We start from the raw sequence: 25,226 nt of genomic DNA, 5'->3' as shown, positions 1-25,226 counted from the left end.
GGATTGTAATGAATCCATAGGTCAAATTGGGAAGAATTGAGATCTTAACAATATCGAGTTGTCCTATTTATAAATTCCCTATCTCTCCAGGTCTTTAATTTCTGCCACTAATGTATTACAGTTTTCACTGTATAAATCTTGTACATGTTTTGCTAAGTTTAATCCTAGGTACTTCCTGTTTTGGGATGCTATTATAAATAGATTGATTGCTCTGAAAGGTTTTATGTGCATCTATTGAGATGATTGTCTTTTCTCCTTTATTCTGTTAATATGGTAAATTATTTTGATCGATTTTAAATGTTAAACCAAACTTATATTCCTGAATTAAACTGTACTTAATCATAGTGTGTTACCATTTTTAATAATTGCAGATTCTATCTGCAGATACTTTGTTAGGAATTTTAGTGTCTTCAATCTGAGCAACTGACAACTGTAAAAATATATAAATTTAATATCATGGATTTTTTTTTCTTCCATAATTAGGAATTAAGAAATGGTTGCTCACTCTGACCATTTCTTTCTTTTTTTTTTTTTTTAAGAAAAAGAGAGAGCTCCCAGGACTTGGGGTGGAGGGGTTGGAATCTTAAGGAGGCCCCACCCCCAGTTTGGAGCCTGACACGGGGCTCAGTCTCAAGACATTGAGATCATGACCTGAACCAAAATCAAGAGTTGGATACTTAACCTACTAAGCCACCCAGGCGCCCCGCACTATGACCTTTTCTGTTGAGCATTTTACCAGAGATACTAGACAGTGAAATAAGGCAAAGAAAATAAATTTAAGAGACATAGAGTTAGGTAGAAAGAAATAAAAGTAATTGTCTTTATTTCCAGGAGATATGGATGTATACTAAATAACTTATCCAGAAAAGCTATTAGAAGTAATTATTGAATTCAGCAAGATGACAGAGTAGTAAGTCACTACATAAAAATTAATGGTGTTTTTATATGCTAGTAATGAACAATTGGAAATTAAAAATTTAAAAACAATGTATTACCTGTGGTTTTTAGCAGTTTGATAATGTGTCCAGATGTGTGTGTATCTTGCTTATTGTCTATTATTTATTCATGTTATTTGCATGGAGTTCTCTGAGCTTCTTGGACATGCGGCTTTTTATCTTTTATTAATTATGGAAAATTCTCAACCATTATGTTTTAAATTCTGTTGTCTTCTTTTTCTTGTGCTCTATTACCTATGTTTTAGACCAATTAATTCTTTTCCACAGTTTTTGTATGTTCTGTTTTGTTTTTAACTTTTTTTCCCGTTTTTGTGTTTCAGTTGGATAATTTCTATTGACCTGTCAAGTTCAGTGATTCCATCCTCAGTTGCATGCAGTCTGTTCATAAGTCTGTCAAAGAGATTATTCTTTGATATAGTAACTTTTATTTCTACCATTTTTATGTACTCAGTGCTCAGTTCCTGATCTCTTAATGCGATTTGTTCAGTGTTTCCTTTGTATCTTCAAACATTTCAGTCATAGTTATTTTAAATCACTTTCTGATAATTTCAACAAATGGATCATCTCTCTGTGCTTTATATTCCTTTATCTCTTGACAGTGGTTTGGTTTTCTTCCTTTTTGTGTATGTCTTATATTTTTTTATTGCATGTAGATATCACATATAAAGCAATAGAGGCTCAGATAAGTATTTAGATCCAAAAATGGGCTTACTTTTTCTGTAAGGCAATTAGTATGGGTAGTTGACTTAATCTTGTCAGTTTTTGAGCAGGTTTTGGATTTTGTTAATGCTATAGTTACCTTCAATGCATCCTTTCTGGTTACTCCTGCGGTGGAGTACAGTTTCTTTGTGCTTGACCTGAGTCCTGGGGTGCTGGAGGGTTTTTAGTTGATGTTTTTGCTTCACCCTCAGCTTTCAGTAGTCCCTGAAGCACTGCTGGGTCACAGGACTTTCTTGTCATTCTCTTCCTCTCTTGCTTGTTACTCACCTCTAGGTTGCAGGTAAGAGTAAGATGGGTTTTTGGTTTTGCTGATAGACTTCAGTCTTTTTTTTTTTTTTTTTAAAGATTGTATTTATTTATTTGACAGAGAGAGACACAGCGAGAGAGGGAACACAAGCAGAGGGAGTGGGAGAGGGAGAAGCAGGCTTCCCGCAGAGCAGGGAGCCCGATGTGGGGCTCGATCCCAGGACCCTGGGATCATGACCTGAGCCGAAGGCAGACGCCTAACAACTGAGCCACCCAGGCGCCCTGATAGACTTCAGTCTTAAGCATTCTTTGTGTTCTTGTTCTCTGGGGTTGGGACTTTCTCAATATTTGTGTCTCAGTCCCCCATGGCAGCCAAATTCTGCTTTGTATCTGTGGGCAGAGTTTTGGCAAGAGAGAATTCCTAGTCTCTGCTCCAGTATTAGATTTCTGCTTTGTATTGACGCAGGAACCTATATTTGAGTGGCATTTCTTCTGCTCCTTGTCCAGGGACAGATGACTTTTGCCTCGTCCAGAAACAGTGGATCCTTTTTTGGGCTATGCAGCAGGAGGTTTTCCTGCCCCTTTCTCAGGGCACATGGATTTTACATGTATTCTCCCAATAGAAGCAGTGCCTCTTTTCCTGGATTCTGAAAGTATATGACTTTCTTACCTTACCCCAATGACATAGGATGTTTGCTTCATATGAGAGAAGGATCCAGGGATGTGGACCAGGTTTAATGTCTGTCTCTTGGTGGGCAGCCAGTCCTCACTGGCCTACTTGTGCTACCTAGTAGGGAATCTGTTTTCTGCCCATAATCTTTTTCATGAATACTGAAGCAAAGGCAAAGAGCTTGCAAGTGAGGGTAGACTTGCCTTGAGTCAGTGACTCCCAGATATTATAAATTGTCATGGTACTTGCACTTGGCCCTTAAATGTGTTAGAGAGTTTTACCTGATTTTTACCTACTTTTATGACAGCTACTTCTCTCCTGCACCCTGGCAAAATGAAATAGTTTTGAGTGTCCAGTCTCTTCACAAAGGGCCGTATCATTATCACTCTCCGGGAAATTAAGTTTCTTGGTTGGTTGTTACGTCAGTTCTCTGATGGGTTCATGAAAAGTTAAGATTTTTTTAGATTATTTGGCTTTTTCTTTCTTTCTTTTTTTTAATATTTATTATTTGAGAGGAGAGAGAGAGCATGAGTGGGAAGGAGGAGCAGAGGGAAAGGGAGAAGCAGGGATCCTGATGCGGGGCTCGATCCCAGGACCCTGAGATCATGACCTGAGCCAAAGGCAGATGCTTAACTGACTGAGCCACCCAGGCACCCCAATTTGGCTTTTTCTTATTGTTAGGTAATAACAGTGGTCTCTTGTGGCTTTCTAAATCCTAAGCACAAGCAGAACTTTCATGAAACTTTTGAGATGTTAAAAGTTAATCAAAAACTAATTTTTTAAAAGGATGCTGGCAACTGTAGTACCTTTTTTGTGGTTTAGAATGATTTCCTTGGAAGTATGTTGCCTTCTGAGGTAGCTACTTCCTAAACTTCTTTCATTATTGTTTTGGCTATGGAAGTGACTTTTCCGTAGGGAATAAATTCAATATTCATGATTCTTCAAAGTCTTTCCATATCAAGAAATGGATAAGTAGAAAGAAGAGCATGATTTCTTCAATATCTTCTCTGAGCAAATTAGAATTTAAGAAATCACTGCAGTAGTTATTCTCCATGGCACTCAACCCAGAGGAACTTAATTCTTTCAGAAAGTTCCACTCCTACTCCTAGGAAGTAATTGATTTAGATAATTTGACTGAATAGGCTTTAAAAAAAATACTTTTTATACTATTTACATTTTTATTTAGAGTTCTGGAGGCTGGAAAAGCAAATGTTATTTTACCAAAAAGTTCACCAAGTGGAATAACTCATGTGATTGCCAGTAATGCAAGAATCAAGGCTGAGCTAGAAAAAGACCATTTTAAGGCTCCATTTTATCCAATTCAGTATCTAGGGGATTTTCTTTTAGAGGTAAGTAAAATAAGTAAAAAACATTTTTGAGTGTTTATTTTATAAAATATTCATAGTGTGAAATATGTTAAAAATTAAAATATGCTCTGAGAAAATTAAAATATGTTCTGAAGTTTAAAAATACAGTGATTAGAAGTATAGTTAACCCTTGAACTGCATGGATCAACTTATAAACAGATTTTTTTTTATAATTCAGTACAGTACTGTAAATATTCTCTTTTCATGATTTTCTTAATAACATTTTCTTTTTTCTAGCTTACCTTATTATAAGAATAGAGTACGTAATCCATATATAAAATATGTTATTCAACTTTTATTGGTAAGTTTTCTGGTCAACAGGCTATTAAGTTTTGGGGGGGCTGAGAGTTATATGTAGATTTTGGGCTGTAGGGGGTATTGGTGCCCCAATCCCCACATTGTTCAAAGGTCAGCTGTACTTAAAGTGACATATTTTTAAAGGCAGTTGTTCTCAATTATTTAAATATTTGAGAATATTTAATAACGTGGAAGAAGCTTGATGAATTTAAAATTTATCTTGAGTCTCTATTTTAGTTTTCTGTGCTTTAGTGATGTTTACTACAAACTAATTTTAGCATTTTAATGTCAGAGTATAAATAAAATAGCAGTGGACCATGGTATCATATGGTATCATTTAAGAATTTGTGGATATTTTTCCCATGGGGAAAAAAAAAAGAGGAAGCTCTTTGTAAGGATTTAGAAATATTTTCCTCTTCTGTTCCTCGACCTCCCTCTTCCCACTTAGTGCAAAGACCACTTCTTAAGTTGTTTGAATCGGAACAGTCCTAAAAGAAATTCTCTGGAGATAAGAAAAGAATTTTTAAGAAGGGTCACTCAAGGTAGAAAAACCTCAGTATATCTAAAAACTACACTTTGATCTTCTAGGAAACACTGGCTCCGTAAATGTTTCCCTCTCAATAGATGCTATAACCTTTTATCTAATAATTTATGTTAGAGACCTGGGAATCACCCTTGAAACCTTCCTTTCCCTTATTCCCCACATCTTGTCAATCACCAAGTCCTATTGATTTTATCATCTTAAATACTCAAATTACAGTGCTTCTCTCTTCCTATATTAACATCATCCTGAGTTCATCCTCTTTCCCCTGCCCTCCTGAAATAGACTCTTAATTACTCTCTACCTTTTAACTCTTGGTAGTATACTAATTAATTACTCTTACCTTTTTACTTCTCTAGTCCCTTCTACTTCATTCAGAAGGAGCAGCCAAAATGCTCTGTGTAAAACAATTCTCATCTTGTCACTGTCCTACTTAAACCCTCCAATGGCTTCCCATTGCCTTTAGGATAAAGTCCTAAACTTCTAACATGGCTTAAAAGTTCCCCACAGAATTCTTGTATCCTGCTCAATTTTTTCTGTGCTCAACAATAACAAAACTGCCTTCTCCCAGTTTCTTAAACAGGCTAAGCTACTTCCTACCTCATTGTCTTCTCAAAAGCTACTTTTTTTCCCTGAAAAGGTCCTCCTCAGTACTCTCTCTGTGCCTGCCTGCCTTCTGTTCATCATTCAAATTCCAGTTATAATGATGCCTCTTCAGGGAATCAACTGGCTGATTACTTGGTTAATATCTGTTTTCCCCATCTAAACCAAAAGGATCATGTCATCAAGATGATACCTCTCTTTTCCATAGTTATAGCCGAATAATCTTGTGTAAAGCCTGGCACATGAGTTCTCATTTTATGTTAAATTAATAGAGAAATTATGAAATATCTTTGAGTTTTCCAAGAATAGATGTAATACATCATTTCTATAATTACCTTTCCCTACTGAATAGCAACAATGTAGATTGGAAATTTGACCTTATTTCAAGGGATGGATCTGCTTGGACTCTAGATGATCTCGTTGCCTTTGACAATGATTGGTCTTGGAATGGGCATGCGAACCAGTTCTGATCCATGGGACATGAAGAGTAGTATGTAAGAACTTCTGGGAAGTTTCTTCATCCTTCTGAAGAGATAGCACTGGCAGCCTGGCTCTTGCTAGATGTGAACATGGAAGACTGTAATCTAAATTATTACTAGCAGCCAATTTTGACCATGAGGGGAAGTATCCTTAAGATGAAACCAACCCTGTAGATAGCAAACTGTAGAGACATGATGTGGATCCTTGCAAAGATCCTTTAGTTGCTGGATTAGCCAACCCTAAAACCTGTCTTAGCACTGGACCATATTACCATGCTGTGAGGTAGTAACACGTCCATATTATTACATGACTTTGAGTTGGTTTTCTGTTACTTGCAGCCAAAAGCATCCTATCTGATCTACGTATCTGAACAGTTTAACTGTTAATAGAATGAAAGCCATTCTTAACTAGATTAGTAAAAGTATCTGAATTTTCTTTTTTCTATGGAAAGAAGTGAATAAAGTGTAAAATATGATATGCTTTATCCATAGTCTGATTTTACTGCAGTAATTTGACAGCATTCAGATTCAGTTGCTGAAATATTGGAGGGCAGCAATAGTATATCAAGTAAAAGTAGCAGATACTCTATAATTTATGTTTATTTTAGAATACATTGTTTTATAAATTCTGGATTAGGCAGATGGGAGTTCATAACTATTCCAAATAAGGAAGGCATTTTGTGATTACTTCTGAGAAGAAAATAGTTAAGTTCATGGTAATGTCTTTCTTTTTTCTACCACTTTGGCATATAGCATATCACATTCCTCATTAGATGGATTCTGAATTACCCTCTGAGAGTTGCCATGTAAAATGATGGAGTTAAAAGTAACAAGCAATTGTTTAAAAAAAGTTTTGTTCAACCTGCTTATACTTTTTTTGGAGAGCTCCCAAGTAACAGATTTAGGAATCTATTTAGTTCAGGTTTATAGATATTTATTGAAGACTTTTGATGTACCAGGCACTATGCTGTGTGCTAGGCAAAATGAGTAAGACCACATGTCAGATTTCAAGGTGCTTACTATTTAGTGGTGAAAACAGAACACGGAAACTATTACATTTAGTGTGTGTTGTACATTGACAAAATCAAGTGCAAGGTGCAGGAATGTAGAGGGACAAATGACTAATGTATCTCAATTGTTTGGCCCAAGGAAGGCCTTACCACTTAAAACTTCTTTTGACTCTCTGCCTAAGAAAGAAAATAAAAAGTGAACCACAGAAAAGTCTTAAAGAAATACAGTAGAAACCATAGAAGAAAACATACATTTTTTGTGGCAGATCAACTGATTTGTGACCCAGATTTATAATTCATTAGTTTTTTGTGCACAGGAAAGTCATTTATCCTGAGACTAAATTTCTTCCTTTGTACATAGAAGCTAATACTATCTTACTTTGGTTGTTGTGAGAACTATTACAACTGTTACTCTGGACTAATATTTATTGAGTGATTACTATGTGCCAGGCTGTCTGCTAAGCATTATGCACCCTTAATCAATCTATCTGTCTACTTATCTATCTTTCTTTTCCTCTTTCCTTTTTTTTCCTTCCCTTTCCTTTCCATCCCATCCTTCCTTCTGTCCTTCCTCTCTCTCTTCTCCACCCAACATGGGGCTTAAACTCACAACCCATGATCAAGAGTTGCATGCTCTCCTGATGGAGCCAGCCAGGCACTCTTATATACCCTTAACCTTATTTTAAACATCATATTCCTGTGTCTATGTATTATAGCCTTATTTTATAGTTGGCAAAATGAGGAACAGTCAGGTTAAATTATTTGCCCATGCTCCTACAACTGTCATGTGTCAGACCAAAAATTTAAGGTCAGGCACTCAGTAAAATTTAAGTATTCTCTCCTCGAACCCCCTTTCTTGTATTCAGTTTGGGTATTATTAGGTAACCTTGATATTCACCTGGTCTCTTTCTGGGTAGTTAAAAATACCTAATGCTGTTAACAGTACCATAACTAGTAGTCAATCATAAGATCTTGAGATAACCATTTAACAATCAGGGTATAGATACTAATTAAGGACCATATAGAGCACTCTTTGCTTGACCTCTCTGATTCTGTATCCTGTGTCATGAATTCATTCAAGTTGTGTGGTAGATGCTATGGCTGAATCAAGGAATAAGGCCCAGAGACCAGAGTCTCTCTATACCTAGCATAAAACAGTAAACCCCATCAAGTATCTGAATCAGAAGCCAGGACAGCTGTCATTGCCACATTGTGCTGCTCTACTCCTAGATAATAGAATAATTTACTAAAGAAGTAGGCTTTTGGTCATCTATTTGGAACATACTATACTATATAAAAGAGACTAGACATGACCCTTTTTTCACAGGTCATATAGGAGATAAACACTTAACACAATACCTAGTACATAGTTGGTACCAAAGGAGTATTTATAAAATAAGGAATAAGGAAAAAAAAAAAAAATAAGGAATAAGAAGGGTGCCTGGGTGGCTCAGTCGGTTAAGCATCCCCCTTCAGCTCAGGTCATGATCCTAGGATCCTGGGATCAAGCTCCACCTCTGGCTCCCTGCTCAGTAGGCAGTTTGCTTCTCCCTCTGTCCCCCCCCCCGCTCATGCTTGCTGCTCACTCACTCTCTTTCTCTGAAATCAATAAATAAAAATCTTTATAAAAATTTTTTTAAAAAAAATTAGAAATAAGGAATAAGAAATGAATATTTACAGATAAAATAATTCCTATATATTTCATAAATTAGTCAATTAGCGTATTGGTGATTTGGAGAAAAATATACATTGATCATTTAACTCTATAAAAAGTAAATAATTTTAAAGAGCTTCCAAATGTCATAGTTCATCAGGTTATGGTTTTTAATTAGTTAATTTATGTAAGGTACTTGGCGTCGTACATCTTAATTCACAGATCAATATCTAACATCTTGAAATGGATATATAAGTAAATATATTCAGAATTAGAAAACAGTATGTTCTTGCCTAGTTGTTAATGCTAATGGCATGTTCTTTTGCTTTACTGGATCCAGACTGGGTTACTGGAATCTATATGGGAGATTAATTCGTTCTGTATTGTAGATCTTTCTTGATGCTCTGGGCTGTAAGGATTTATCCTCCCATTGTCAACCAGGTTTAAATTTAAAGCCAGAAACTCACTTTTATCCCACTTCAAGTTTTCCTTAACAAAAATTGTTTGTACATTCAGAGCAATTCTTTCTTTGATGCCTGGAATAGGAAGGAAGAAAAGTCTTCATTTTTCTTAGTTTTCAGTTTTACTTTCTTGAGTAACTAGAAAGTCTATCAGGTACTCTCAGGAATTGTTCTTTGATTGGAGGATTGCAGCCTGCTAAAAGACCCTCACATCTACATAGGAATCCCAGTACAAGTGAAAGGGAACCAAAGATGATACCATAGGCCTTAACACATTTCAGCTTATATCATAATTGTTCCTTAGGAGGACAGTGATTCTCTTACGTCTATGTAAAGGTAGTGAATCTCTGAATAATACCCTTCCTTAAGTACATTGTAAGATATGTCACAAACTCATTTTTACTTCCATCTCTTTATTTTGCTGAACTTTTAGAATTCTATGTATAGATACATATGTCACTGTCTTTAACATCATTGGTAGGTGGTTTATGAATTCATTTTTGATTTCTTGGCAAGAAAAATTTAAATATTTGAGATAAAGTTAGGTGAAAATAATTGTTTATTGCTATTCAAGTAAAATAAGACCTGTGAATTCTTCATTAAGCCTCTTTTCCTCTTTGTAGTAGACTTGTAGATGAGAAGTCTTATCAGTAAAAAGCTGAAAAATAATCAGAAGTAATCTATAATCTGAAACTTTTTTATCTATATTGTATCTTTAACTTGGACAGGAACTAGATAAAATATTTCTGTTCATGATTATTCATGAAAAGGATTGATTGTTACTAGACCAACAAAGCATTATATTTTTTGAAGATACACAGAAATCACTTTTATTATTCAGGACCTTTGTTTTGAATTATATTCCTTGAAAGAATCTACTACTGTTTAATAACTTTTGATTTAGGAGAAGGGATTTTACCTTCTTTTGCAGTTAGATAAAGTTGGATAACATAAAAAGTATATGTTGTTGAAATAATACTTAATTGATTGCCTGAACCATTTATATACACATACAGAAAGAAATTCAGAATGATGAAGATTCCCAGAGCCATTCTGTTTGGAATAAACATAGCAATCAGGAAAAAAACAAAGATTTCTGGAAAGATACGGGATTTCTTGAAATGAAAGGTGCCTTAAAAGAGACCATGTATAGAACCCAGGTAAAACTTTATGGGCCAAAAAATGTACATTTCTCGTTCTTACATAATTGTTTGAGAAGCACTGTATGGTAGAAATTACATGAATTTTGAAATCAGAGCTAGTATTTGAACCCAGCTCTGTGTTTTATCATCTGTGATTTGAGCTTGTTCAAGATATTGCCCTATGTATCTGTTTTTGAGACTCTTATTGAAATAATGCATATGTGCATATAGAAACACACAGTTCCTAATATGTAGTGTGTTTTCAACACATGAGAAATACTTAAAATTCCCGTGAATGTTTAATATATTTCTTATAAAGGATTCTTCTCTCTCAGCCATATGTATATTCATGATTCATGATCTAAAGTCTAGTATTTATGCTGCATATCAAACAAAAATATTTTAAATGATACAAATGAATTCTATTCTGATTTAATAAGAAAAACAAACAGGAAGGACTTTGAACTTGGAGCAATGAAAAGTAGATTAAGAAAGCGTATATGTGGCTCTCATGTAAAACTTTTCAAATAGCAACCAAAAAAAGGCATTACTACTTCTACTCTAGAATAGCTAATGTTTAATTATGCTAAATATCATACTGTGTTTTATAAAACAGACTCAGTAGTTGATTTACCAAATCCTTGGCCTATTAGTTATTGCTTAGTCTAAACTAAAATTTTTTTTTAAGATTATTTATTTGAGAGAGAGAGGGCACGTGAGGTGGGGAGGGGCAGAGGGAGAGGGAAAGGGAAAGTAGATTCCGCGCACAGCACACAGTGACCCTGAGATCACAACCTGACCCCACCTGAGTCGACTCAACCAAGAGTCACAACCAAGAGTTGGACGTTCAACTGACTGAGCCACCCAGGCGCCCCTAAACTAAAATATTTTTAAATGTGAGTAGAAAGAAAAATTCTGCTTTTACTGCAACTGTCAAAAATTGTACAAAGAGAGCTTGAAGAACTGGAACTTCATAAACTCAACAGTGCCTTAAATTATATACGAGAGATTAGATAAAACTTTACAACAGATTAAAATATTAATGCAATTTTTTTCTGGCTTTTCTGAAGTACAGTTGATATTTATGTGACTTATAAGACTGCTTTCTATGATTAATTACATGTACATGGTCTTAATAAGAGGCTTTTTGAGCTAATCTGTCTGAGAAAAATGCATCATAAGCCACAGTATAAAAATCTTGACATTCAGAAAAGAATGTAAGATGATGGGACTTACTGAAATTTTGTTTTTTTAACATGGAAAAAATCAAATGGAGATTACATGAAAGATATGGGATATGAAAATACATCAGTTTATATTGTATAACACTAAAGTTCAGGTACAAATTTCTATTTTTAAAAATAAGTTTCTTTGTACAAAATAACAGACTCCTAAACATAGAGAACTAATGGGCACCAGAGGGAAGGTGGGGGGAGGATGGATGAGATAGGTGACAGGGATTAAGAGCGCAGTTACCATAATAAGCATTGAGTAATGTATAGAATTGTTGTATCACTATATTGTATGCTTGTAACTAATATAATATATATATAATATAATGCATATATAATATAACTTTGTGTAATGAATAAACAATATGATTTTAATATTCCTTACTCTGGTTTTTATTGTAACTATATGTTCTATAAAATGATTTTTTGAGATGTTTTTATCTGATATGCCTAATAATGGCAAGATTCTATTTGGTTTAGAGTCTAAAATTACTTTTAGAAATATTTGGAAAAATAGGAGCACCTGGGTGGCTCAGTTGGTTGAGCGGCTGCCTTTGGCTCAGGTCATGATTCAGGGTCCTGGGATCAAGCCCCGCATCTGGCTCTCTGCTCAGCGGGGAGTCTGCTTCTCTCTCTCCCTCTGTGTTCTCTCTCTCTCTCTTGCTCTCAAATTAATAAAAAAATTTAAAAATTAAAAAAGAAATACTTGGAAAAATAAAATAATGAAGATAACCAAATTCTGTTTTTGACTAATCATATGACAAATAGGGGAGAAAAAAAGAGATTCCAAGAAAGATTAAGTTAATAAAAGTACCTACATGAAATGTATATGTGAACACAATATAAACCTTTCTGAATTAAAAATCTACATTTCTCTGCTTCATTTTAATGTAACTAAGATGTAATACAATTTACAAGGATCTTCACTGTAGTTAATCTTGTATGTATGTTTTAGAAAACCTCCCTTCCTGAGTGGGTTTTTCTGTTGTGACTTGCACTGGTTGTGTTAAGGCTGTTTCATCCACAGTCTAACTGATGAAGTATTCTTACATGTAGAAAGAAATGCAAAATCATGATGAAGATGTTAATGTTAGTTCTCTTTTGACTGAACATCACAAAAAAGAAAAATACAGAGATTCCAATAGAGATTTGAAATTTGTTAAAATGAGAGATGCCTTAAGAAGGCACACATGTGGAAGTCAGGTAAGACCTTCCAAATGAAAAATAATTTATATTTTACAACTCTTTTCTAAATCTGTCAAATGTAATGATATTCATAAAATTGTTCCTTCTGAATTACGTGTACAGAAATGTTTATAAGGCATTTGTGTACAATTTTAAAAAGAATACAAAGAGTGTTATGTATCCACCAGCTAGGTTAAGAAATAGAGCATTACCAGTTTTGTAAGATCCTACTGTGTGTCATTTCCAAACTATCCTCTTTTTCTCTCTTTCCCATGGGTGACCTCTGTCTTGGCATTTGTTTTGTTTTCTTGTTTTTCATTATAGTTTTGCCAGCTATGTACTTATCTCTAGCAATATATTGCTTAGGTTTCCCTGTTAATGAACTTTTTGTAATTGATGGTATTGATAGTCTTCTGTGACTTGCTTTTTTTTTTTTTTTACTGGCATATATAATGTTTAATTGATCCATTGATTCGCAACTCTATCTTTAACCATTTTACTTACTGATATAAGTAAATTTGGGTTTCATTTTCTTGGTTTGTGTCTGCTTGCTTGGTTTTTACAGTTATGAAGAGTTGTGCCATGAACAGTGTGAACATTTTCTTACACGACTCTTGGTGCACATGTTCAAGAGTTTCTCTAGCTTAGGATATATTCCTTGGGGTGGATTGCTGGGTCGTAATAAGGACTGTGCATGTTTAACTGTAACAGGTAATGCCCAACTGTTTTCCAAAATGTTTTACTAATGTAGACCCACTTTAACAGTGGATGAGATTTCCTCTTCTATAAAACTATTTTTTAACGTTGTATACTTGTGTTGTAAGTCAGACTCTTGAGTTTATTTGGATTTTGTGACACATATCATTCATGTTGAGATTTAATTGTCTAAATACTTGTAGAAGGAAATTAAGAAAAAGGATGAAGATATTCAAAGGAGTTATACTTTGAGGAAAAAACGCAAAAAAGAAAATGAAAGAGATTCCAGGAAAGACATTGGACATAACAAAATTAGAAGTACCTCAAGAAAGCACATATATAGAGATCAGGTAAAACTTTGTAAGCTAAGCTAAACAGTTAATTTTCTTTGGCTTCCACAATATAATCTAGACATATAATCTTATTTTATAATTGCTTGCTGTGTCAAATATAACCTGCATGTCTTATTAAAAAAAATGGTCTTCAGTTGATCTGGTGTGATATTCATAACTAATGTTGTAATTAACTTTGGTTTATAAGGACAGTATTTTTTACATGCATACACAAGGAAATCTGAATTAATAATCAGGATATTCAAATATGTTTTGCCTGAATGTCACAAAAACTAAAAGAAACAAAGGTTCTGAAAAAAGAGGCTAAAATTCCTAAAATAAAAATACCTTAAGACTACATGTGTATATAGTTTGGGTAATGCATTGTAATCTAAATTTTACTTTTTGTCTTGATCTTCCCTGGTATAATACAGATCATTTTTAATAAGATAGCTTGTCTTTTGAATGGGATCCTTCTTGAGTTAATTATTCTAAAGTATAACTTGATTTTATCTAAACTGTAGCATGTTTATATGCATATATTCAGAAGGATCTTCAGAAAAATGATAAGGGTAAATAAATAATGAATCATGTTATGTGTGACCATGGCAACAAAGGGGTTGAGGGAGAAGATTCCAAGAAAGATTGGGAACAGGTTAGAAGGAAAATTACCCTAGGTAAAACTTTCCAAATTAAAATGTTTGCTTTTTTTTTAAACTTTTTATTTCAGTGTGTAATTATTATAAATTATGATTTTAAGGATCTTTGTTGAGGTTAATGCTGCACGAATGTGTTCTTGTATTCTGTTGTTTATTATGATACTTAACATTTGTGATGATACTGTCTTTAGTACATTGTCTAAAGTACTTTTACATGTATGCAGAAAGAAATGAAGAATTCTGTTTTTGCTGATCGTGCCAAAGAATCAAAAACCAAGGATATCAGGACAGATGTGGATATTACTGAAATAAAAAATGAGTTAAGGAAGCACATATATAGAGCTCAGGTAGAACTTGGCATACTAAAATTTTCTATATTTCCTATCCTTCTCTAGTAGAACCAAAATATAATAATAATAGTAATGACTCATTATTATGTTTAATGTATCTTAAAATTTTCTGTTCATTAATTTGTTATGAACAGTAATGTATTTGTACATTTAATAAATAAGCTGAATTCTCTGCCATTTATAGCTCAGTAAAGCTACAGATAAATTAGGTGTCTATAGACCGCTATATCTTGGTGCTAAAATGCTTGCCAGCTTGGGGTGCCTGGGTGGCTCAGTTGGTTAAGCGTCTGACTCTTGATTTCGGCTCAGACTATGATCTCAGTGTTGTGAGATCGAGCCCAGAGAGAGAGATTTTCTCTCTCCCTTTCTGCCTCTCCCCCTCTCCCTGTACCCATTACCCTTCTCTCCCCTCTCTCTTTCTTTCTCTGTCTCCCTCTCTAAAAGAAATAATAATAATAAAATGAAAAAAATAAAGTAAAATGTTTGCTAGCCTGATATTTGATGTCGAGGCCCTTTTCTGGTGTCCTGGGTCAGCCTCAGTCTTAGGCAATCCTTTAGCGTTTTGGGGGAAACTTTCTCAGTGATCTTGCCCTGCCCCCAGTGGTAGGGGATTGCTAATGATCTGGGACCATGATCTTTTCTTTACCTTCTCCAGGGTAAAGATTTTGTTTTCCTCTTCCCTTACCCAGAGGGTTATGGGTGTTCACTTCTACATCCTAAGTGGAAGCCAGAGCTTTATCATTGTTCTAATTTGTATTTCTTTTGACAGTAGTAAGTTTGAGCATATTTTATACCTTTACTTGCCATTTGTGTATTTCTGTCTTTGTCACCTGCTTGCTTATATTCTTTTTCAGTTTTCCATTAGGTTATTTTATATCATAGTATCTAGAACTCCTTATATAATCAGAATATTATCTCTTTTTATGTTGGTTACAAATATTTTTCCAGTATAATCTTTTAAACAAATACACAATTATAGGTATTTTAAAACAATAGAGAAAGATTCTACATGTTATTATATAGAAAACATGACCACATTTTTTTCTTCTGTGGACTTTTATACAAAATGTTCTCTCATTTATATTTCTAATTATTAAAATACTAAGGACAGTAGACCTCTTCAGGTCTTCAAAGTGAATATGACTTTATTTTTTAAGTTAGTTTAGAAAGAGAAAATAGAGAATGTTCACACTTATGAGTGTGCTATTACTTTAAAATAATGGAAGATACTAGTCTGAGTAAATGTGTATTAGTATCAGATCAATTATGGCTATTAATGTGCACCTGAGTCCATTGTGTAAGTTTGCCCAAGGTTTTATTTTTGTACACTGAAATGTAATTTTCTACCTAAAAAGATGCTTAATTTTGGTAATATGGTTTCTCTTTTGTAGGCTATCAGATACAGCTGCATTAGAATAGATAAACAACCAGTGTACAATATTGAGGTAAGGGGCTTGGAGTAGAGTGGTGATGGAGTCAAAAAAATAAGCTTTGTGTTTTGATGTTTTTAGTTACTTTGATATAAAGGAATGTGTTGTCTGTATAACAAAGCCTATCAAATTTGAAATGTACTTTTTCTAATCAGAAATGAAAAAGAAAAATAATATTCTGTCAAAGCTCCAAAAAATTGTATATGGTAGTACAAACTGATAACAAGAATTAAAAACTTAACTTGTGCTCATCATGGATGAGTTATGTAGCACTGTTATCACATTCCATAGCTTTCATAATTACTACTTCTAGATTAAATTTTCAGTATAATATTTTTAAAAGTATATTATTTCCTTTGTATCATTTTTTAAAATTTATTTCATGTAGTCTTTTCAGAGTATTTTAATTCTCGGCTAGTTCAATGTAGTTATTTTTGCTGTTAAAAATATTTTGACCAAGGGCAATGTACTTCATGGAACTCTTAAGAGTTTATATTAATATGCATCATCAGAGTGATTCTGTGACCCTATAGCAAATATTGTGCTTGATGACATCTTAATATATTTAGTATATCTTAATGGATATAGTTTGCTTATACGTTTAAAAGAAAACCAAAAAATAACGTTGCCCCTAAAGAACTATGTGTAGTTATAGCTCTGCCTGGGGTCTCCTCATTATCAGCCATACTTTGCAGATGCCTTTTCAAGTTTTCTTTAAGTGGTAGTATTTCCCCTTACTATTTAAGGCAACAGAGAAAAATCAATCAATTAATAATGTGTATTTTTGTAGTGCCTTATAGCTATAAAACACATTTCTATAAATAATCTTTTTGTAAACCACATAACAATCCTATGAAGTCGTGAGGACACGAATTATCTTCATCTTACAGATGAGAAAATTTTAAGTCTCCTTACTATTTTAAGATTTGCTCCCAGAATTTTTTTTTCTTCTTTGAGTCATAGAATCTTTATTTTTTTTAGGTTAAAAATGCTGAATTTCCCAGAGGTGTATTAAATTTAATTGAAAGTCTCATAGAAGGACAGTTTTTTAAAGAAGCAATTGAAGAACTTTCCTCTTTACAAGCACATTATATCCCTCCTGTATGCCTTCTTCATGCTCTACTAGAGAACATTCTACAGGTAAGAGCAGTCTTAAGAGTTTACAGTCTTTAAGAGAATGTTAAAATATGAACATTCTCGTTTTTTGTATATTTACAGTTAATTTCTCTTTTCAGAACTTTTTCTCTCGTTTTAATAGGAAATCTAGTACCCCCCTATTATAATTTCTTCTTTCTTTCTTTATTTTTACTTTTTTTGTGTATTTGTATTTGGAGTTACTATAGAACATTTACTAAAAATTCAGTTTGCTAGATAGTAGTCATAATACAACTAACCCAGCAATGAGAGACAAAATGGGACCTTAATGGATTTATAGGAATTTGAAGTTACACACTGGGGACTGGGTGTCACAAAAGCAAGGATTGATTGGGTGCTATAGGATCATCTCACAGGGGCTCTTTGCCTTGGTGAGTTCACCAGAATCTAGTCCATGGCCTTCAGTCTTAGACGTCTATAGCCTGATCTTGGTTATGTCCCAGAATTCATCTGAATTCAGGAGGTGAAATTATGCTGATTATATCATAAGACTTAAAAAACAATAATTACCTGGTGCAGGATGTTAGAAAAAGCAGGACAGCATTGTCAGTCATCTTCCTTGTCTTCACTGGGTGAACTGTTTTATGAATGCACTGAGGAAATTGAGTCATTCTTCAATCCCTCTGAGTCTGGTTTGGGGTGGGAGAAGTATATTCTACTACTACTCTGGAGGAGGAGGGTACATCTTCAAGATGGTTGATGCAGAAGAAGGTGCAGAAGGGAGAGGAATACTAACCCCGTTAGGGGTTCATTCTGAATAATCCCATCGTGGAGCTAAAAGCTAGCACTTTTGTGAAAGCCTGTTTTCCTGTGTGTGTCCAGGTGGGAGCGTGGATCTCCCCCCATAAGGATTATAGGACTGGGCATCAGCTTTCTTTGGTGGCCCCCAGTGAGGTCAAGACTTTAGATGCCCATTTCTATTTTTAAACTATTTTCTAGGTGCTACTCTGAGTGATTTAATTTATTTTCTTAGAATCTCCAAGATAATTTTCTCTTGGGAAAAATTTATCTGATTTTTTTTCTGTGGCAGTAAAGTATCTAACAAAATCTGATAGCAGTGATTAGAAAGCCATTTGTACATTGATAATAATCATTTTTAGTCACAGTATACACAGACAATAAGCATACTCCTTAAACGGTGAAAGCTAGTAAGAACAGCTTTTCAAAGGTAGCTTTCTAATTATGTTCTTCATCACAGTGCCAATTTGAAGAAATAACAGGTGTAAGCTATGTCAGACTAATGTTGGTGATAACTAAGCATATTACACGAAAAGCTTCATACCTTTAATTCCTTTCAGGTCACATTTGGGAACTCTTATCTCACTATAATCATGAAAATTAAAATGGACATTTCATGTAAGTCTCAATAGTTGGGATTACTTAATGTATAGATACATATTTAGAATGTGCCTTTCTCAGTTGTAGTATTTCACTAGCTAAATATGGTAACTTCCATTTGATCTCCTTTGTCCAAACACATATATTAGGCAAGAAAGTTTAGGTCAGAGTTATTACAGTTTTAGACTGAAGTAACTGGTCAAAGTGTACTTTTAGCTATAGTGTTTTATTTGTTTATTTTTAAATAACAGGATAACATAGATACATTTTCTGGCCGATACTTTCATATATTGTCAGCCCTTCTTCACCTACATCCTCCTTGGAAGTCCCCAGCCATGTCACGATATTACTTAGAGCTGTTTCAGTGCCCAACTTGTATGAAAGGAGCATGGTCTCTAATAGAAGTGCTTATCAGGTAAGGAATTTGACATGTGGGTATGCTAAATTTCATCTCATAGTTCTGCTGTGTATGTTTTAGATATAGGGAAAAGTTTTCAATTAGCAATAATCGCGCCTCTGATAAACCTCATTGGCTATGATACTGCCACTGCACAAAGCTATGTGTTATGTTTTAGATATAAATGAAAGAAGTAAATTTCATTTTAGAAAATGTGAGTGTATAATATGTGTGTTGTATTTATTTTAAAACTCTCAAAAAAGGGCCAAGTCGAGGGGCACCTGGGTGGCTCAGTCAGTTAAGCGTCTGACTTTTGATTTCAGCTTAGATCATGATCTCATGATCGAGCCCCATGTTGGGCTCCACGCTGGGCGTGGAGCCTGCTTGGGATTCTCTCTCTCCCTCTCCCCCCTGCTCGTGCGTTCTCTCCCTTTCTCTAAAAAAAATAAACAAAAAAATGAAAAGGCCAAGTCTAGATTGGTCATATTTGTCGTTTAGTTTATTTACCAAAAAAAAGTTTAATGAATACACAAAATAAACAGGAAAGCCAAATCATTATTTGTTTTTATTTTTTGATTGTTTTTAGTTAACGATATGTGTGCATATTAAAATCTAATTAAAATTTATTGAATATGGTCATCAAATTTTGGTAATCAAAAGTGTAAACATTGTAACTGTATACATTATCTCTTTTGATGTTTTTTTGTTACATTTTTTTCAGTTGGAAATCTGAATTTTGAAACTTTCCTAGATAGTAATTCCTTTTGTGTCTCTGCATGTCATCTTCCTAGATTTTTCCTTTGTCTTGAAAATGTTTCTCTGGAAATCCTTTCTGTTTCTCTTTCTACCAAATCCACTAATTGTTTTTCTTCTCTGATAACTCCCTGTATCTGATACCGCCTGCCTTTGTCTAGGAAGTACTTTCTTTTTATCCAAGTGCTCAGTTTTAGGGCTCCATAGTAGTGAGGGAAAGGATACTTGACTAGCCAGGCAAAGAAGAGACCTTTGGTTATGTCTTTGAGATTCATAAAGATTCATTTTCTGTCTTGGTTGTGATATATTTGAAGTGAGCTAATCATCTAGATAGCATGCATTATTCATTCTTCAGCAAATGTTTATTGAGTACTTATTGGGAGCCAGGTACTGTGCTATACTCTGGGGATAAAATGATAAATAAAAAACAGTTCCTTTACTTTTGAGGATGACTGAGATGTAAACACAATTCTAACACAACAATACTAGCCCAGCATTGGTATAGAATGTGAGGATATATGGGTTATGTGGCTGACGTGCTTTCTAATTTCCAAATCTGCTTCTTTCTTTCTTTACTGTCATCAAGCTGTCATTGCTTCTTATGTAAACTATTGCAATGTCTGCTTTATTGATCTTGATTCTGTTTTTTCCCTTTAATTTATCTTCCAGAGTACCTCAGTATACTCTTTCCAAAGTGATGTTGTCATTTCCCAGATGAAAGTTTTCAATTAACTTACACATCATGTATAAAAGACAATTGAAATTCCTTAGCAAAACATGTAAGACCTTTTGTGATTTAGATGCTGTATATGTCTCCATTTTCATCTTCATTATTTTCCCAAATGTGCCCAGTGGCTAAACTATTTTTCATTGCCTATTCCTTTGCTCTTATGTTTTCTCTGCCTAAATATAGCTCCATTCCTGCATCCTACAAATACCTGGCCAACTCCTAATTATACTTTAACTTATAACTCATATCACTACATAATTTTGACCTTTTCTTTCAGTTAAGTTTGTCACTCATGTCAGTTTCTTACTTTCTGAAAAGTGCTCTGTTCATTTCAATTATAATTAATATACAGTGTTCTTTTAGTTTCAGATATAGCAATATAAGGATTCAACAGTTCTGTACATTACTCATTGTTCAACATGATGAGTTACGCTTTAATTCCCATCACCAGTTCCAGCCATCCACCCATCTACCTCCCTTCTGGCAGCCCCCATTTTGTTCTCTGTATTTAAGAGTTTGGTTTATTTTGTCTCTTCTTTTCTTCGTTAGTTTCTTTTGTTTCTTAAATTCCACATATGAGTGAAATTGTGTGGTATTTGGCTTTCTCTGACTGACTTATTTCACTTAGCGTTATACCCTCTAGATGCATCCATGTTGTTGCGAATGGCAAGATTTTATATTTTTTATGGCTGAGTAATATTCCTTTGTATATATCAACCACATCTTCTTTATTCATTCATGTCTGGATGCATACTTGGGTTGCTTCCATACCATGGTATTGTAAATAATGCTGCAGTAAACACAGTGCATATATCTTTTCCATTTAGTGTTTCATTTCCCTTGGGCAAATACCCAGTAGTAGAATTACTGGACCATAATTTTTAGTATTTAATTTTTTTTTAATTTATTAATTTTTTGAGGAACCTCCATACTATTTTCCACATTCGCTGCACCAGCTTGCATTACCACCAGTTGCACGAGGGTTCCTTTTTCTCCACGTCCTTGTCAAACTTGTTTCTTGTGTTTCTGATTTTGGCCATTCTGATAGGTGTGAGGTGATAATCTCATTGTAGTTTTGATAATGCATTTTTCTGATGATAAGTGATGTCAAGCATCTTTTCATGTGTCTCTCGGCCATCTGGATGTCTTCTTTGGAGAAATGTCTGTTCATATCTTCTGCCCATTTTTAATTAGATTATTTGTTTTTTGGGTGTTGAGTTGTCTAAGTTCTTTATAATTTTGGATATTAACCTCTTATCAGATACATCATTTTCATATATTTTCTCCCATTCAGTAGGTTGTCTTTTTGTTTTGTTGATGGCTTTCTTTGCTGGGCAAAAGGATTTTATTTTGGTGCAGTTCCAATAGTTTAATTTTGTTTTGTTTTCCTTAGGTGACATACCTAGACAAATGTTACTGCAGCTGACGTCAGAGATTACTGCCTGTGTTTTCTTCTAGGAATTTTATGGTTTCAGGTCTCACATTTAGGTCTTGAGTTTATTTTTGTGTATGGTGTAAGAAAGTGGTCCAGTTCTGTTTTTTCTCATTTTGCTGTCCAGTTTTCCCAGCACCATCTGTTCAAGAGACGGTCTTTTTCTCATATATTCTTGCCTTCTTTGCCATGGACTAATTAACCATATAATTGTGGGTTTATTTCTGAGCTTTCTATTCTGTTCCATTGATCAATGTGTCTCTTTTTGTGCCAGTACTATACTGTTTTGATTACTACAGCTTTGTAATTAACCTTGAGATGTTGGATTGTAATACCTCCAGTTTTGGGTTTTTTTTTTTTTTTTTAAGATTTTACTTATTTATTTTAGAGAAGACAGAGGGTGCAAGTGCGGGATGGGGCAGAAGGGTAGGGAGAGAATCTCAAGCTGACTGTGCTGAGCACAAAGCCCCACGCAGGGCTCAATCTCATGATTGGGAGATCACGACCTGAGCCAAAACCAAGAGTTAATGTCGGACAACTGAGCATCCAGGCATCCTGTGATACCTCCATATTTTTATTCTTCTTAAGATTGCTTTGGCTATTTGGGGCCTTCTGTGGTTGTGTATAAATTTTAGTATTGTTTGTTCTAGTTTTAGGGAAAATGCTGTTGATATTTTGATAGGGATTGCATTAAATCTGTAGATTGCTTTGTATAGCATGGACATTTTAACAATATTCGTTCTCCCAATGCATGAGCATGGAATATCTTTCCATTTCTTTGTATCTTCTTCAGTATCTTTCATTAATGTCTTACAGTTTTCTAAGTACAGGTCTTTCATTTCCTTGGTTCAGTTTATTCGTATGCATTTTATTCTTTTTCTTAATTTATTTGTTTTCTTAATTTTTCTTTCTGCTAACTCATTATTAAGGTACAGAAATACAACAGATCTTTGTATATTGAATTTGTATCCTGCAACTTGACTGAATTTATCACTTCTAGTAGTTTTTTGGTAGAATCTTTTAGGGTTTTCTATATATAGTATCATGTCATCTCTAAATAGTGGAAGTTTTACTTCTTCCTTACCAATTTAAATGCCTTTTAGTTCTTTTTCTTGTCTGATTGCTATAACTAGGACTTCCAGTACTATGTTGAATAAAAGTGGTGAGAGTGGACATCCTTGTCTTGTTCTTGATCATAGAGATAAAGCTCAGTTTTTCACCCTTAAGGATGATGTTAGCTGTGGATTTTTCATAAATGGCCTTTATTATGGTATGTTCCCTCTAAACCTACTTTGTTGAGGTTTTTTTTTTTCATGAATGGATATTGTAATTTGTGAAATGCTTTTTCTGTATCTATTGAAATGATCATATGGTTTTTATCCTTTCTCCTGTTGATGTGATGTGTCATGTTGATTGATTTGTGAATATTGACCCACTCTTGCATCCCTGGGGGTAAAACCCACTTGATGGTGGTGAATTGTTTTTTTAATATACTGTTGGATTTAGCTTGCTAATATTTTGTTGAGAATTTTTGCATCTATGTTCATCACTTATTGGCCTGTAGTTTTCTTTTTTGTGTGTAATGTATTTTTTTTTTTTTAAGATTTTATTAATTTGAGAGACAGAGCATGAGCAAGGGGGAGGAGGCAGAGGGAGAAGGAGAAGCAAACTCCCTGCTGAGTAGGGAGCCAGATGCGGGGCTCAATCCCAGGGCCCTGAGATCATGACCTGAGCTGAATGCAGACGTTTAACCGACTGAGCCACCCAGGTGCTCTATTTTTGTGTGATGTCTTAATCTAGTTTTGGTATCAAGGTAATGACCTCAGAATGAATTTGGAAGCTTTCCTTCCTCTTCTATTTTTTGGAACAGTTTGAGAAGAGTAAGTTTTAAATCATCTTTAAATGTTTGGTAGAATTCACCTGGGAAGTCATCTGGTCCTGGACTTGTTTGTTGGGAGATTTTTGAATACTGATTCAATTTCATTGCTAGTAATCATTGTATTCAGATTTTCTATTTCTTCCTGATTCAGTTTTACGAAGTTATATGTTTTAGGAATTTATCCATTTCTTTAAAGGTTGTCCAATTTGTCGGCATATAATTTTTCATATTCTTTTATAATCCTTTATATTTCTATGGTATAAATTGTTTCTCTCCTCCTTCATTTCTGAAATTGAGTCCTCTCTCTCTTTAATGAATCTAGATAAAGGTTTTTCAATTTTGTTCATCTTTTTAAAGAACCAGATCCTGATTTCATTGATCTGTTCTATTGATTTTTTAGTCTCTGTTTCATTTACTGCTGCTCTAATCTTTATTATTTCCTTCCTTCTGCTAGCTTTAGGCTTTGTTGTTCTTTTTCTAACTCCTTAGGTGTAAGCTGTTAATTTGAGATCTTTCTTTCTTCTTGAGATAGGCCTGTATTGCTATAATCTTCCCTCTTAGAACAGCTTTTGCTGTATCCCAAAGATTTTGGACCATTGTATTTTCATTTTCATTTGTCTCCATGTATTTTTTTATTTCCTCTTCTATTTTTTGGTTGACCCATTCATTGTTTAGTAGCATGTTATTTAACCTCCACGTATTTTTGTTGTTCCAGATTTCTTTTTGTGGTTGATTTCTAGATTCATACTGTGTAGTTGGAAAAGATGCATGATATGATTTAAGTCTTTCTCAGTTTGTTGAGACTTGTTTTGTAGTCTAATGTGTGATCTGTTCTGCAGAATGTCTATGTACCTTTGAGAAGAGGTGTATTTCACTGTTTTTGGATGGAATGTTCTGAATATATCTGTTAGATCCATCGGGTCCAGTATGTCATTCAATGACACTGTTTCCTTGTTGATATTCTGTCTGATCTATCCATTGATATAAGTGGGGTATTAAAGTCCCCTATTCTTATTGTATTACTCTCAATTTCTTGCTTTATGTCTGTTTAATAGTTGGTTTATGTATTTGGAGGCTCCCATGTTGGGTGTGTAAATACTTGTAATTGTTAAATCTTTTTCTTGGATTATGTCCTTTATGGTTATGTAATGTCCTTTGTCTCTTGTTATAGTCTTTGTTTTAAAGTCTATTTTGTCTGATAGAAGTATTACCACTCAGTTTTCTTTTCACTTCCATTTGCATGATAAATGTTTTTCCATCTCTTCATGTGGATGCTCAGTTTTAAGCATCTCTGTTCTCAGTGCTTAATACAATACCTGGAACATAATAAATGCTTAATATATATTTGGATGAATTGACGCAACAGGAGGTGGAATTAAAAGTAGACTTTTTAATAAATAGAAATACCAGATTTCATTTCAAAATAATTTGGTTCACTGGGAGTCAAGAGAGGTGTCTAGGGGAGTGGTAAGTATATAGATGAGCTGGATAATATTAGTCTACTTTTAAACA

General features: G+C 34.2%; 1 protein-coding gene and 1 pseudogene across 1 annotated transcript in view; one reads left to right on the top strand and one right to left on the bottom strand.

Moving 5' to 3' along the window:
- Positions 1 to 25,226, top strand: part of SLF1 (SMC5-SMC6 complex localization factor 1) — a 77,682-nt gene that overhangs the window by 15,042 nt on the left and 37,414 nt on the right. The window contains exons 5-12 of the mRNA XM_032404001.1: positions 3,779 to 3,941; positions 10,021 to 10,164; positions 12,435 to 12,581; positions 13,463 to 13,609; positions 14,475 to 14,597; positions 15,992 to 16,045; positions 17,012 to 17,170; positions 18,775 to 18,938. Of these exons, the coding sequence (XP_032259892.1) occupies positions 3,779 to 3,941; positions 10,021 to 10,164; positions 12,435 to 12,581; positions 13,463 to 13,609; positions 14,475 to 14,597; positions 15,992 to 16,045; positions 17,012 to 17,170; positions 18,775 to 18,938 (1,101 nt within the window). The remainder of the gene's footprint in view (positions 1 to 3,778; positions 3,942 to 10,020; positions 10,165 to 12,434; positions 12,582 to 13,462; positions 13,610 to 14,474; positions 14,598 to 15,991; positions 16,046 to 17,011; positions 17,171 to 18,774; positions 18,939 to 25,226) is intronic.
- LOC116632532 lies at positions 18,952 to 19,082 on the bottom strand (annotated as a pseudogene).

This window comes from Phoca vitulina, unplaced genomic scaffold (genome assembly GCF_004348235.1).
Source record: "Phoca vitulina isolate PV1807 unplaced genomic scaffold, GSC_HSeal_1.0 scaffold6, whole genome shotgun sequence".
Lineage (NCBI taxonomy): Eukaryota > Metazoa > Chordata > Mammalia > Carnivora > Phocidae > Phoca > Phoca vitulina.
The sequence above is the reverse complement of the archived record's forward strand: the minus strand, read 5'-3'. Positions and strand labels throughout refer to the sequence as shown.